Source organism: Peromyscus leucopus, chromosome 6 (genome assembly GCF_004664715.2).
Source record: "Peromyscus leucopus breed LL Stock chromosome 6, UCI_PerLeu_2.1, whole genome shotgun sequence".
NCBI lineage: Eukaryota > Metazoa > Chordata > Mammalia > Rodentia > Cricetidae > Peromyscus > Peromyscus leucopus.
In genome coordinates, this window is record NC_051068.1 from 91,276,009 (window position 1) to 91,289,649 (window position 13,641).

At 42.3% G+C, this 13,641-nt stretch overlaps 1 protein-coding gene across 2 annotated transcripts in view; it reads left to right on the top strand.

The window, feature by feature from the left end:
- Positions 1 to 1,910: 1,910 nt before the first annotated feature.
- Positions 1,911 to 13,641, top strand: part of Plppr5 (phospholipid phosphatase related 5) — a 115,766-nt gene continuing 104,035 nt past the window's right edge. The window contains exon 1 of one of the 2 annotated variants that reach the window (XM_028890172.2): positions 1,911 to 2,624. In XM_028890172.2, the coding sequence (XP_028746005.1) occupies positions 2,388 to 2,624 (237 nt within the window). In that variant the 5' untranslated portion in view covers positions 1,911 to 2,387. The remainder of the gene's footprint in view (positions 2,625 to 13,641) is intronic. The other variant, XM_028890171.2, reaches the window with a different exon arrangement.

The window sequence follows — 13,641 nt, forward strand, 5'->3', positions numbered from 1 at the left end:
GTTTGGACTAACCTGAGTTACTTTAGGTACACTAAATATCTTTACTTTTAGAAGATTAAAAAATTAACTACCATTGTATGGCTAATGTAGTGAACTAGGATTATTTAACTCCTACTTTGACCTTGCTGAGTGGACTCTAGGGGATTTATGGTAACCTGACTAGTGATGAAAGCGAAGCCCAAAGAAGCCATGCTTCTTGGCCAAGTTTTGAGCACAGTCCAGCAGCAGAGCTCACTTCTGAGCCCAGGCACCGGCACAGTTGCTGCTCACTTTACATTCTCTGTGCCACTGTGACTGTGGCAGTATATGGGCACTGTGAGTCTTACCTCTTGGCAAGTTTTACATGGGAAGCCATGTCTGTGTTCTTGGTAGAGGAGTGACCAGAGCAATTTTTTTTTTTTTTTTTTCAAAAACAAATGTACTCAGTGCCTGCAATGTGTCATGCTGCCAACAAAGAGCGGGAAACAGAACAAGAGCTTTGCTACACGACCAGTCCAAGGCCATCAGTGAACACTAGGACACTCACAAAATATCTTAATTTTGAAAATAATGCACATTTTCATCCACTGTTTCAAAGGTGGATGTTAACAATTAACATCATTCCTACAAAAAAAAAAAAAATCTAGTGAGTGAGAAGGTTAGTGATGGTTCTAACCAGAGAACCAGAGGAGCAGTGCAGACCCTCTATATAGCCTTGTAGCAATTTTCTGAATGAAGTCTTACATCATGTATCTTTAGAGTAGCCACATTTTCATAAAAGGGCAAGTCATTCCTGTACATTTAGAGGCATCTTACTTCTGCTGGTCAAAACTGCCTGTCACACCCATCTCTGAAATAATTAGTTGTTGATTGATATTTGTGATTATGTGGTGGTCCATCTCACCTCTGTTTAACATTCAAGAAATTTGCTGTTATTACCACTCCATCCTCAAACTTGGGTATTTGCCAAATGAAAACTGCTATCATTTTGGGCTTATGTTGTATTTTCCTGATGATAAAGGCCCACCTCCAAAAGCCACCAAGACAATCTATTAAAATGAATGAACACCCCAGAAATCGGGTAAGGAATTCCACACTCTAACGAGAAGAGCAGAGCTCTTGAGGTTCTTTTTCCTCTCCTTGCCTTGTGCACATGATTTTTTTTCTCTGCCCGCTGGACTCACTGGTGTGAGCAGGGTTAGGGTGGCTTGAAGATATTGCCTAAGCTTGTGTGCAGAACTCACAAGGCATTGCAGAACTGGCTCTCGGCACACATATAGCTCCCAAACTACTTAAATATCCACGCACACGTGTGGATAGCTACGTAAGATTGCATTTTTTATGCTTGTGCTGTGACTCTGCGTGGGTCTCCTGACCTCAGAGGAATCCCTTGAACTCTGGGAATAGCGACATGAGGCACATAGCTCTTTTCCCCTTCCTTGGTGACTGGTACCCCTGGGTCCCAAGAATCTGCAGTACTTCATCTCACAGGCAGCTAATCAGAGGAGACTGAGAAGATGAGAAAGGATGTACATAGAACCGGGGAAGAGCGGGTGTACCTAAGATGATGCCTCTGACAGCTAGGAACCTTGTTTCTGTGGTTTTATTTACAAAGCCTTAGAAAACTGGAGAGCAGGAGGAAAAGCTATCCAGATTCTAAAATCCTCTGAGAGAATTTCTGTCATCACCCTGGAAGCCACACCGCCCAGCTGCTGTCCAGCGCAAGGGTCACGGAGTCCGGGCAGCGCTGTGAACACAGGGGCTGCAACTCGCAGGCGCCACCCGAACGAACACTTTGCGCTTCGGTGGGCTTTGCGCTCTGAAGACGTGTCCCCGCACCATCTTCCCAGGAGCTGTGCGGGAGGTCTGAAACAGCCCAGCTGGTGCCTCGAAAGGGAGTTTCTCGAAGCTCCATCTCTGCTGCCTCCCCTCCCCTTCGGATTTGGGATTTTACCCCCGCCAGGGAGCTGCTGCAGCTCCACAGCATTCGCCCGCCCTCCGAAGGGACCAGGTGCCACCGACGCCGCTTTCCACGGGCCGGCCGGAGGGCTTGACCCTAGCGCTGCGGTGTCGCGGATGCTCCCGTGCCGGGGCCGGGGACTCCCCGCCCTTGCGCGCGACCCCGCGCCCGGGCGGGCGGCGCTTGTGGCGGGCAGGGGGCGGGCAGGGCAGCCGGGACTCGTCCGGGGGTAGCCGCCTCCTCTGCATCCTGCCCGCGCATCCCGGAGCCCAGCCGCATCCTCCTCCGCCTCTGCCTCTGGCGGCTGCCAGCCTCCGCCTCGCGCCACCTCGGCCTCCCGCCGCCCCCGCCCCCGCGCCCCCGGTGGCTGTGCCTCGGCGGAGCCCGGAGGGGGCCTGTGGCGCGTCGGCCGCCCGCCCGCTCAGCTCGGCTCGGCCGGGAGGCGTGCATGCCCCTGCTGCCCGCGGCGCTCATCAGCAGCATGCTCTATTTCCAGATGGTGATCATGGCAGGGACGGTGATGCTGGCGTACTACTTCGAATACACGGACACGTTCACCGTGAACGTGCAGGGCTTCTTCTGCCACGACAGCGCCTACCGCAAGCCCTATCCCGGCCCAGAGGACAGCAGCGCGGTACCCCCTGTGCTTCTCTACTCGCTGGCCGCAGGCGTCCCGGTGCTCGTGGTAAGCCCAGGGCTGCTAGCCCTCTCTTGCCTTCTGCAGACTGAGGCTCCTCTGGGAGGACCAGGGTACAGCAACCTTTACCATCTAAGTTCCTCCAACTTGGTGGCAACCCTCTTCCCCCAGAGGACATTCTTCAGGGGAGCATGGGGGTGGGTGAGAGGGAAGCACCCTTGTCTCTCTCCAAACCACCCCTGCACCCTCTGCTGAGCCTGCAGGGCTGGCGGGCTGGCTCAGAGACAGGGAAGGGACCTGCAGAAGGTGATGGGTGGGTGGCAGGGATGGGAAGGGGGTGAGCCTCTGAAGGAATAGACTTGATCCGTTCTGTGGCCCTGTCTCACTGGTTGGCCTCCTCCTGGATTTTGCTAGGAAGAGAAGCAGCAGCCTGGGGTGGGGTAGAGGAGAGGAGTAAGATGCTGAGATTGGGGGAGGGACCCCTGCCCAGTTGGGGCAGAGGCACATGCTCCTGTTTTATTCTTCTCCTTTTCCTCCATATGAAAGAGCACTGAGTTGGAGATCAGCTCACAAGTATCTAAAAATGTCTTTGGGCATCTGTAAATGAAGAGGCCTCAGCAACAGGGCTTTGCTGGAAAGCAGGAGTGGAGGGCCGCAGCACAAGAGCACTTTAGATTTATTTAAAGGCTATCTTCTCCCCGGACGGTTCTAGTACTTGCCTCTTCCTGGCTAGATTCTCTCTCTCTCTCTCTCTCTCTCTCTCTCTCTCTCTCTCTCTCTCTCTCTCTCTCTCTCTCTCCTGCTTCTGGTGTGTGTGTGTGTGTGTGTGTGTGTGTGTGTGTGTGTGTGTGTGACAGAGAGAGAGAGAGAGAGAGAGAGAGAGAGAGAGAGAGAGAGAGAGAGAGAGAGATGGGGAGAGGACCCAGACACATATTCTTTCTCTCTCACATGCACATACACACATGACATGTAACTCTTGAGCTAGTAATTACACCACAATTTGCATATATGAACCCAATACAAAGTTCTTTGTCGGAGATGAGTAATATTTCTTTGGAGACCAACCGCACTATGGTTCCTTTACATTGACGAAATATCTGAGGTTCCCTTCCCATGATGCTCCCTCTCCTTTCTTCTCTCCCTCTCTCCCTCTCCCCACATCACGTATAAGAAGTTAGGGAACGAAAAGGCAAGGGAATATGAGCTTTTATTTCCCATAGCTGAAGGAATGAATTGCAGTTGTGAATAAGTGTGTGTGCTGAGTCCATTTTTAAACATTGTATCTTTTCTTTGGTCTTCAGGGAAGTGATTTAAGAATTTTCAAAAGGGAATGTTCTTATCACAAAACTGGAACAATACAAACAAAACCAAGCAAGTTCTTGATAGCTTCAAAATAACTCTGTTTATCATTCCACTTCACAGTTGACTTCAACCTCAGCTCCAGCACACTGTTGGGCATGTGTTAATTCCTGGGCTCCAAAAGTCTTCAGTTTGTTTTTGCTTTTGACACTGGATTTGCTAAAATGTGTCAGAAACCCTCAATCCAGTTTCAAGCTCCAGTTCTCTCTCTTCCAGTTTGAAAAGTTGCCAGAACAAAAGCTGCCCTAGTTTCTGGGGACTTTTTGACTTTGCAGATTCTGGGTTTTCAGGCACATGCTTTCTAGGAGACTAAATAGCACAGAGGTTTTTCAAAATGTTTTTAAATTGGAAAACGCCAATTGCTTTTGAGTCACTGATTCATTTACAATCATAATCAATAATGCCTATCTTGGTAATTGCCATTCAGTTTCTTCCAGGAGATAGCATTTGTCAGTCTTGAACCATCCATCCCTGGTGGCAAGGGCCAGTTTAGAGTTGAAAATACATTGGTCCAAAAATTTTGGTGACTCTTCACTTAGGGGAAACCTAGGGAGTACCTAAGGGGGATAAAGGGAGCTAATCACCACTGAGTGGAACTTAACTGTTGTAGGCATGTGCATTTAAAGAACAGCCTCCCAAGAGATCTTACCTCTCCTCGTATTAGAGGAAACTGGAGTTCAGATACTAGACTGGAAATATCTGAAAAAATGACAACAAAAGGGAGATCTGGTGTTCATATACCCAGAGAACTAGTACCAAGTGCCATGCTCCTGCTTCCAAAGAAAATATCTGAAAGCTGGGAGCTGGCTGCTGGAGAATTCTGGAGAGACACATAAACACAGAGATTTATGAAAGGGAGGCTCCACCTTGGCTTTCTTGTGTTGATCTCCAGTTCTTAGATATGAATGGATAGATTTAAAACTCAATGTGAGTTGAATATTGAGTTTTGGATGGTTGGACCCTGCTTCCCTTTCTCCTCTGAAGAATAGTAATTGTGTTACTATACAATCAGCCAATGTAGCTTAAATAAAACTTTCAAGGTTTCACATCAAGTGAAGTTTCCAATCCTAAAACTAAGCTAGGTAAAGTCATGTGCCTGCAATCTCAACATTAAGGAAAATCACAAGTCTTAGGCTACCTACTATGTACAGAAATAGCCTGTCTTGCTGCCCATAAATAAATGGGTAAGTAAATAAATGTAATGCAATCCAAAAGGCACAGGCTTTTAAATTTTTGGACTAATAGAAAAAAAACCCACAGATTGAAATATTGAGGAGACTAATTTTTCAAAATCACCCGCCAGTTAAGAATACATATAAAAAGCTAAGACAACAAATAAATAAATATGAACCTTAACAGTGAAAATATATTAAATATATTAAATCTGACACAAGGGAAACGTTTGAAGCACTTAATTAGAATAATCATTTGTGATCAGATTTGATTTATATACTATAACAGAGAAAGTACAAACTTAGAAAACTGATAGACTAGAGTTCAAACAAGAAAGAATCAAACAAAACAGCTAGGGACAGAGTGTAGTTGTAAATTTTGTTAGCTTAGTATGTTTAAGGCCTTTAGTTTAGTCTCCAGCACTACAAGAAAGAAGAGAAATATATTCATATAAAGAGACATGTATTTATTCATATATGTGTGTATATATCACAAAAACCTCTACTGATACAGGGAAGGACAAGATCACTTTCTTTTGGAAAACTTCATGAAAATGGTTGCATTTGAGAAATACTTCATCTTTAATCATCAATTAATTAATTAATTGCTAATTTTTGGCAGTGTCAATACCAAGAGCCTTGTGTGAATACTTAGAAAGTGCTATACTGGTGAGCTGCATTCCCAGTGCTTGGGATGTGTCTTGAAGGAGGGCTTAAAATTAGGAGAGGAGTTAGGACTTAACAGGAGAAGCTTTGTGAGCAAAACCATGAGCTCAGAAAAATGTAGAACATTCTTTTCAAACAACTATTGGCCTGCCTTGTTTATGAGAGTGACATTTCAGGGGGATATGGGGTACATGGCTGGAGACAAAGGCTGGAGTCACATCTCTGAGTTTCTCCTTATATCTCAGCACTGGATTAGCCACATAGTCCAGTGGGTGGTATTTCAGAACACTTGGGGACAGATAGGAAATCTAAGGTTTTTCTATTAACAAAATAGGTAGGCATCAAGATAATTTTAAACTCCATGGTTGGGACTGTGTAGTATTATTTCAATACTGTTTTCAAGAAAAACAACACAACTTTGGCTTTTTCACAAAGATGACATGGCTTATAATCTCTTTGAATATGGAGCTGTATAGATTGATCTGTAAAGCACTTATCAAAGCAGATTGTAAACTAGATATGGATATAAACTTAATTGGTGTCCTTGGTTTTCACTGATTAAAAGAATTGGTGATGGGAACGGCCTTTGTTGCCCAAATTTGGATTTGGTGGACACCAAGACCTATCCTTCTTTAGATTTCTGAACAACACAGGTGATGTGATAGAGACAATTGTAGACTATCCATCTTCATGGAGTCAGAATCAAGATTCAAATAAACAAACAAACAAACAACAAAACCAGGCATTAACCAGTGTGGCTCACCACACTGTGCAGAGCTAATTTGAAGGTTGAGATATGCATTGGTGATGTTTTGGGTCTGCATTTCTAGGAAGGTACCACTAGCCCCTGAGACTTGGATTTGAGAGATGTGCCTACAGCTTCATTCGAAGTGTGGTAGAAGCAGATGATGACAATCATTTCCTACCCAGGGTTTTCCTTTCATAAAGCCTTGCCTTGGAAAACCACTTTTGTGTTGTACTGCAGGACACAGCACAGATAAGGGTGTTAGACAAGTCTGGACTCTTAGTCTGGCCTCCCTTACTAATTAGCTAGCTGCGTTGACCAAAGTACTTTATTTCATAAACCAGACATTTTTAAAAAAAAGCATAATTTCTAGCTTGGCAGGGTGGCTTCAGTCTTCAATTCCCTAAAAAGCAGACAGATCTCTCTGAGTTCTAGGCCAGCCTGGTCTACATAGTGAGTGGCAGGTCAGCCCAGGATACCTGGTGAGATCCTACCTAAACTAAAATGAAACCAAATAAACAATCACCCCATGAAACCAAAATAATACAAAACCACATCAAACTCCTGGAGAGTTAAATGCATGCAGAGGTTCAGATTCGGGATTCTCCTGCTGGAGTTGAAGTCTATTTTGATATTTTCCAGTGGTAGGAACTTCCAGAGGTAGTGCCTCTCTGCCCAGGTTTCTTCAGTGAAAAAAATGGAGGTGTGGTGAAAATTGGCCTTGTGGGGTTATTATGAATGTAAAATTAGTTAATATGCAAATGTGTTAGAGTAATGGCTCTCTCAATACTGTGTGGATTGCTTCATTCAGTGCCCCTGTGAGAGTGCTTTCCTCAGACACATGTCCCATCCTGACAGCCATTTTATCAATGGCATTATAGAAGTTCAACAAGAGGTCATTGTGTCAGAATTTAGTTATTTAAATCCATTAATGCAGTTCAGTTCCACAATACAATTATGAAGGTGACTGAGACGTAAGGAGTTTAGATGACAAATCCAGAGTCTCCCAGTGACAGTGCCATTCTCCAAAGCCTGTGCATTACCTCTTCTGCTAAATACCATTCCTCTGACATGATAACTAGTCTTTGAAGATTTTTTTGTCACAGTGATTCAATCCCAGAGAGTCAACATTTTTCTCAAACCCTTTGTCCTGGATTTCAGTTTTCCTGATTTGATGGTAATCTGTGTGTCCCACGGCAGAGAATGGTCTCCATGTGTGATGTAGGAAATTGTTTTGTTTCCTGTTCAGCCTGGAAGTGTTGCAGAGAGGTGGGTGGCGGCAGAAGTGATTCAGAGTTCTGTTGTTCTGATTTGAAGCATGGCCATTATCTCAGCCCCACACACTGAGCAGGGGCTGGAGGCACCCACATTTGTGGAGAGCCACGGTCTCCTAGATTTGCAATCTGTGGTGCTGGAGAGGTGAGATTCCTTCTCTAAGGCATGTTTCTTAAAATAAAGGAGACTTAACACTAGATTGTGCAATGCCATGAATGATTGAAATTGGATGTGTGCATATACGTACACAAGCAAAGTTTAAAATATTTGTCTTAGGATTCCCTAAATGAACTACTCTTGCTGGAGGAGGGTCTGTGAGTCTGTTTGAAACCCTCCTAATGCCTTTTGTTTTTCTTTAGAAATTACCACTCCTGTCCACTCATTCACATCCCCCTTTCCCCTTTACTTCCTTCCCTTTCTATTTACAACAATTCTCTTTGTCTCTCTTTTCCCATTCATCCCCACTCCTTTTCATGCTCATCAGGAAATGGTGGCAGGCAGCAGAAACTCAGGCAACTTTCTCCTGCTTCTTCCTCTCACTCCCCCCCCCCTCTCTTTTTCTCTCTCTCTCTCCTCCTTCTCGCCCCCACCACCTGTCACTTACAGGTCATCCTGGTGACTTTTTTTTTGAGACACTTACCATAACTGAAATATGTGGACTTACTCCTCCCTGCCTTTCAAAGTTTTTATGAGTAACAAGTGGATGGGAAAAAAAGTCTTTTGGAGCCAATGTCGCTTCGTACATATAATGAAGAGACAGTGTGAACAGGTCACACAGATTGTGTAGCTACCCAGTCCTTGGCCAGGAATGGCATTATTAGTAGCTCTATTTTGACAGACTTATGTATGTATATTGTGATACAGAAAAATGAATATGACTTTTACATTCTTTTTACTGGTTTTTCTATACATAGAACGGCATAGGTAAAGATCTAGCAGTACAAAAATGTCTAACTATTACAGACTATTACTCTAGTGTGAAATGCTGGCTTCTAAAATATTTCAATAACTTTAAGTATTTTCAAGATTATTATTAAGAATCATCTTGTTCATTTCTGTAATTTTAAATAGATATAGTTTTGGGGGAGTATAGCAATGCCTTACTTAAATATATACTATACCACATGGAGTCTTAGTTTTTTTACCCCATGAAGCAGAAATCTGTAGTTTTAAAATGATAACAAGGCATCCACCACATACTAGGTACAGCATTGTTGACCCAGCTTCTAAAAAGAATACGGAATAATTCCTACTCTTCAACAATTCATACCAGATAAGTAAAAACTACAACTCTAAGCCCCAGTTCTCTTGTCTATAAAACAGACATAAGAATACCTAACATGATCTCTTACATGAATTAACAGTATGTCTGTGCTAAGTGTTCAGTTGGTGGTAGCTGCTTTTCTGCAATAAATGCCAGATATTCTTATTGATAGCATGGGTAAAATTACATCACGCAAACTTAATCACTTTTGAATGAATGAGGTAAGCCATTTACTCTTCACATTAATTCTTTCAGATAGTGTATGCAGTGGCACCTCTAGAGAGCTTTAGCAATTCGCTTCAGTTGGTAAATAGCACATTGAAGATCTGAACCTATTACTTCAAGTCCAGTGCTCTGGTAGCTACATAGAGTTGGCCACTAATTTGATTGCTAGTATAGATGATTGCATTCCCAGCAACAGAGAAGAGTTAAAGCATATTGAGTCAATGTCAATGTGTTATTTGCTATATGACCATTAGTGTAGAGTCTCAGTTAACAGAAATTGAGAAAGCTAAACATTGGGAAGGGGAGTTTAAAACTTAGGTTCAAATATATAAATTCTCTTCATATCTGAAATCATCAAAATAGCCAGAAAGACTTGATTTTCTCAGATCTACATTCTCACTCACTCACATGACAGGGTAGGCTCTGAGGTTAGAACAATGTCCCTTACCTGTAGTTAGGAGGACCCCTTTTACAGACTTCAAAAACTCATGGAATATTATTTGGATGGAAGAGATTTTAAAGTATGTGAAATAGAATTTCATCAGTACTATTTCAACTATTTCTGAGAATGTCAGTTTTAACTCAGCAGGCTGGTTACTTTTTTAGTCTTATTATGACAGATGTAGTTTGAGAATCATTGTCAGCAAAATTACCATTTTTGAAGGGATAAAAACAAAATTTTAAATTTTTATTCAAAACAGGTACATTTAAAAATTTAAAGACAGATTTTGCGATACATATTTCTCACTGAGAGGACATGTGTGCATGAATGAACGTGTGTGTGTGTGTGTGTGTGTGTGTGTGTGTACATGTGTCCATATTTATAAGTGATTTGACATTTAATACATTTGTAAGTTTTGTATAAATTCAGCTTTATCTCCCCTGTGTCTCATCTCTCTGATACTTTTTTCCACTCCAAACCAGCTTCAGTCCAAGCAGTAACCTCTCAGCTTGTATCTCTTGAACTCTACAAGTTGGATATGAATTATGACATTCAAATAATTTTGTGCTGAGTGATAATGCACTATTATTCATATTTCTATCATTAGATTTGAATATTTCCAAGTCAGAATATTGCAAGTTGGCTTAAGTCAGCTTTGTTTTGCCGAATATTTAGACTATTTTTTGATAAATAAGCTATCAAGACACTCAGTGAAGTTATGGTGATGAAGTTCTAATGAATTTGAATTCAAATAATGGGCCAAATTCTGCTGAGCTTTCAGTTGTTTAATAGCTTTCCATTACAGCAGGCAAAGTGTCCAAATAACTTGTTAGTTCAATGAAGCCACAGCTCTTGGTCCTCAGAGATGTTTTGATTGATGAAGTGTCATCTGAAGGGTAAGCACAGCCAAGATGGGATTTTTGTGATTGGCTTGACATAGTCCAAACGAACCATAGTTGAGTTCTTCTGGATTCATCAAGATAATAGGGTATAGACCACACCAGAGTCTTAATCCTTGCTCGTTCAGGTATGGGAATATAAGTCCATTCATATCACTTGAAAATTTTTCCTTTCACCAATAAAGGTACATTTTTAAAGCAATTCATCATGATAATTAAAAGCCAGTCTTTTCATCAATAGAGAAAATCTTTTTTTCTATCCTCTTTGCTAATTAAGTCAGCTATTAATTAACATACAGATAGCAAAGAGACTTTTGGCAGCTTCTTTGAAATAATAAGACTTGTTTTAATTTTCTGTCACTGTGACAACATACCTGGGATGAATAGCATAAAAGGAGGAAGGATTTAGTTTGAGTTTGATTCATGGTTTCAGGCCACAGTCACTTGGCTTCTGGGCCTGGGGGATAGTGGGGAGGCAGTGCATCAAAATGGGAGTGTGTGAAGGGACAAAGCAATTGTCCTCACACTGGCAAGGCAGCAAAGAAAGATAAAAGAGTGCTTGCATTTATAGCAAAGATACTCCAAAAAGCTATGAAGTTATGACTTTATCAATGGATTAATCTTCCTGTGAGCTTGGAGCCCTCATGATCCAAACACTTCCTAAAGGCCCCAGATCTGCACACTTTAGCACCAGGGACCAAAGTCTTCAATACGTGATCTTCAGGGTAGATTTGGGAACAAAATCATAACCTTACTTGTGTCTGCTTTGGACTTTGAACTTTGCTAGCATTTTAGCAGGCCATCCCTGGAAGTAGAGCTGATATCAGTAAGCTCATATGTACTCATTTATATCACACATCATCCTAGATTCAATTGCAGATGCCATCACTTAGGGACTGGTTCTTCTTTAACTCATTATTTCCTCAAACATATACTCAGGATACCTTAGTTAAATGGTGGGATGCATGATTGTATTTGTCTTATAGCCATTTCCATATTTTGCTAGCTTATGAAATGCTCATTTATTTCCTGAGAATGTACACCATGTATGGCACAGAATGGCTGGAGAATTCTGCAACAAGTGCAAATGGAGCAATAGAAAGCAGGGCTGTGAAAAGTTGTTTCTCTTTAACTTCTTTGTACTTCCCTCTCTCCTCTCAGATTTTCTGTCCCTGAACAAATATATGGTGAATAGCTTTCATGAGCATCATACTTTGAAATGAAGTCTTGAAGAGGTTAAAATAGTTGTGGCAAAAACCAGGGACTAAAGTCTCCCTTATATTCTAAAACAAATCTGGAAATAATTGAAACATTATGGGGTAGTGAAGTAAACACATCGCTTATATATCTGTGTATTGCTGAAATAACCTGTGGCCTTTCCCTGCTGATAGAAGTCAGGTTTGTGTTAATATAACCCAAACTTCTATGTGTTTCTTATGCTTTCAGTAGTGAAAGCAGAAACTGTACTTTGTTGAAATCTCCATTTTCGTTTTAGCACCCTCTCAGCTGGGGTACATAGAAGCATGCTGTATTTTCAGAGACCTCATCAAAGCAGAATGTCATGATCTCACAGACACTGAAACCAAGCAGTCTCAGATAGATGCTGCACTGGGGGATTCATCTTGGAATTTCAAATGAACTCCTGACATTTTCAATTGAAAGAAAAAAAAATAGTATCTTTGGGTTGGTGACAATGACCTCTTCCTTCCCATGTGCCTGGGCAGTATTTGCTCAGTTACTAAAATGAATGAAGAGCCTTAGTCGTGAGGACGTGATCCCCTCTTACTCTTTCACAGAGGGGCATTTGTTTCCTCTTCTTTCTTGTTTCGCATCACATGGTTACTTGGGGTACCCTTGTTTTTCTGCACAAAGTCTGGAATACAGATATCAGACTCAAGAAGATGCTTTATTCAAGCCACACAATCAGTCTCTTTCTGGCCTTGCATTTTTGGAAAAGGTTTGTGAATTCAGTGTGAAATAGAACATGTAACTTCATAGCCAGACCTCTTCAGCCATGGAAGAGGAACTTAGGAATCTTCTTTCTTCTTCTTCTTCTTCTTCTTCTTCTTCTTCTTCTTCTTCTTCTTCTTCTTCTTCTTCTTCTTCTTCTTCTTCTTCTTCTTCCTCTTAATTTTCAAATGAGTTGCCAGGGATATAAAGTGACTTGTCCAGGGTCACTCAGCTAAGCAGAGTGCACAGGCAGTTAATATGTTTAGAACATTTAATGCCGATCAAGCATTATTGCAAGTGCTACATACATACTAATTTAGCCTTCTTCTTAACATTGGAGAGGTGACCCTATTGTATTGAGAACATCAAGGCTCAGAAAGAGTCAGCAACTAACCTATGACACACAGCATGGAAGTGGTATGCCTTGACCAGATGCTTCTCCTGCCCTGGTTTTTACTCTTCTTGGAAGGGTGAAGCCCATCTCTGGTGAATATCTTTGTTTTGCAGTGTTATTTAGGAAAATGAAATGCACAGTGTGTTTATGGTGAGAGCTTTGTTCTTGTGACTTGTACTATTGGCACAAAAGATTCTACCTAATGGTGTGTTTCTAGTTAACACACTTGAAGAGGCAACCAGAGATGAGGAAAAAGAGGTTCTAAGGGACTAGCGAGCTTGATTTATTGATAGAGTGCTGGCTGCACATGCACAAGGTCCTAAGTTCAGATCCCAAGCAGCCATGTAAAAATGTTGGGCATGGCAGTGGGTGTACCTGCAACCCCAGGACTGTGGGTGGTTACAGACAGATCCCAGGGGCTACTTGGCCAGCTAGCTTAAGCAGTATGGAAAGTTCTAGGTTTCATGAGCAGTTGTTGCTCAAAAAGTAAGGTAGAGGGCAAAAGAAGAAAAATCTGAGACCAACCCCTGGCCCCCACACATGGTTAAGTATATGTCCCAAAACATGCACACACACACACACACACACACACACACACACACACACACACTCACACACACACACTCACACACACACACATCTCCCCCACAACACACATGCACTCATACACCCCA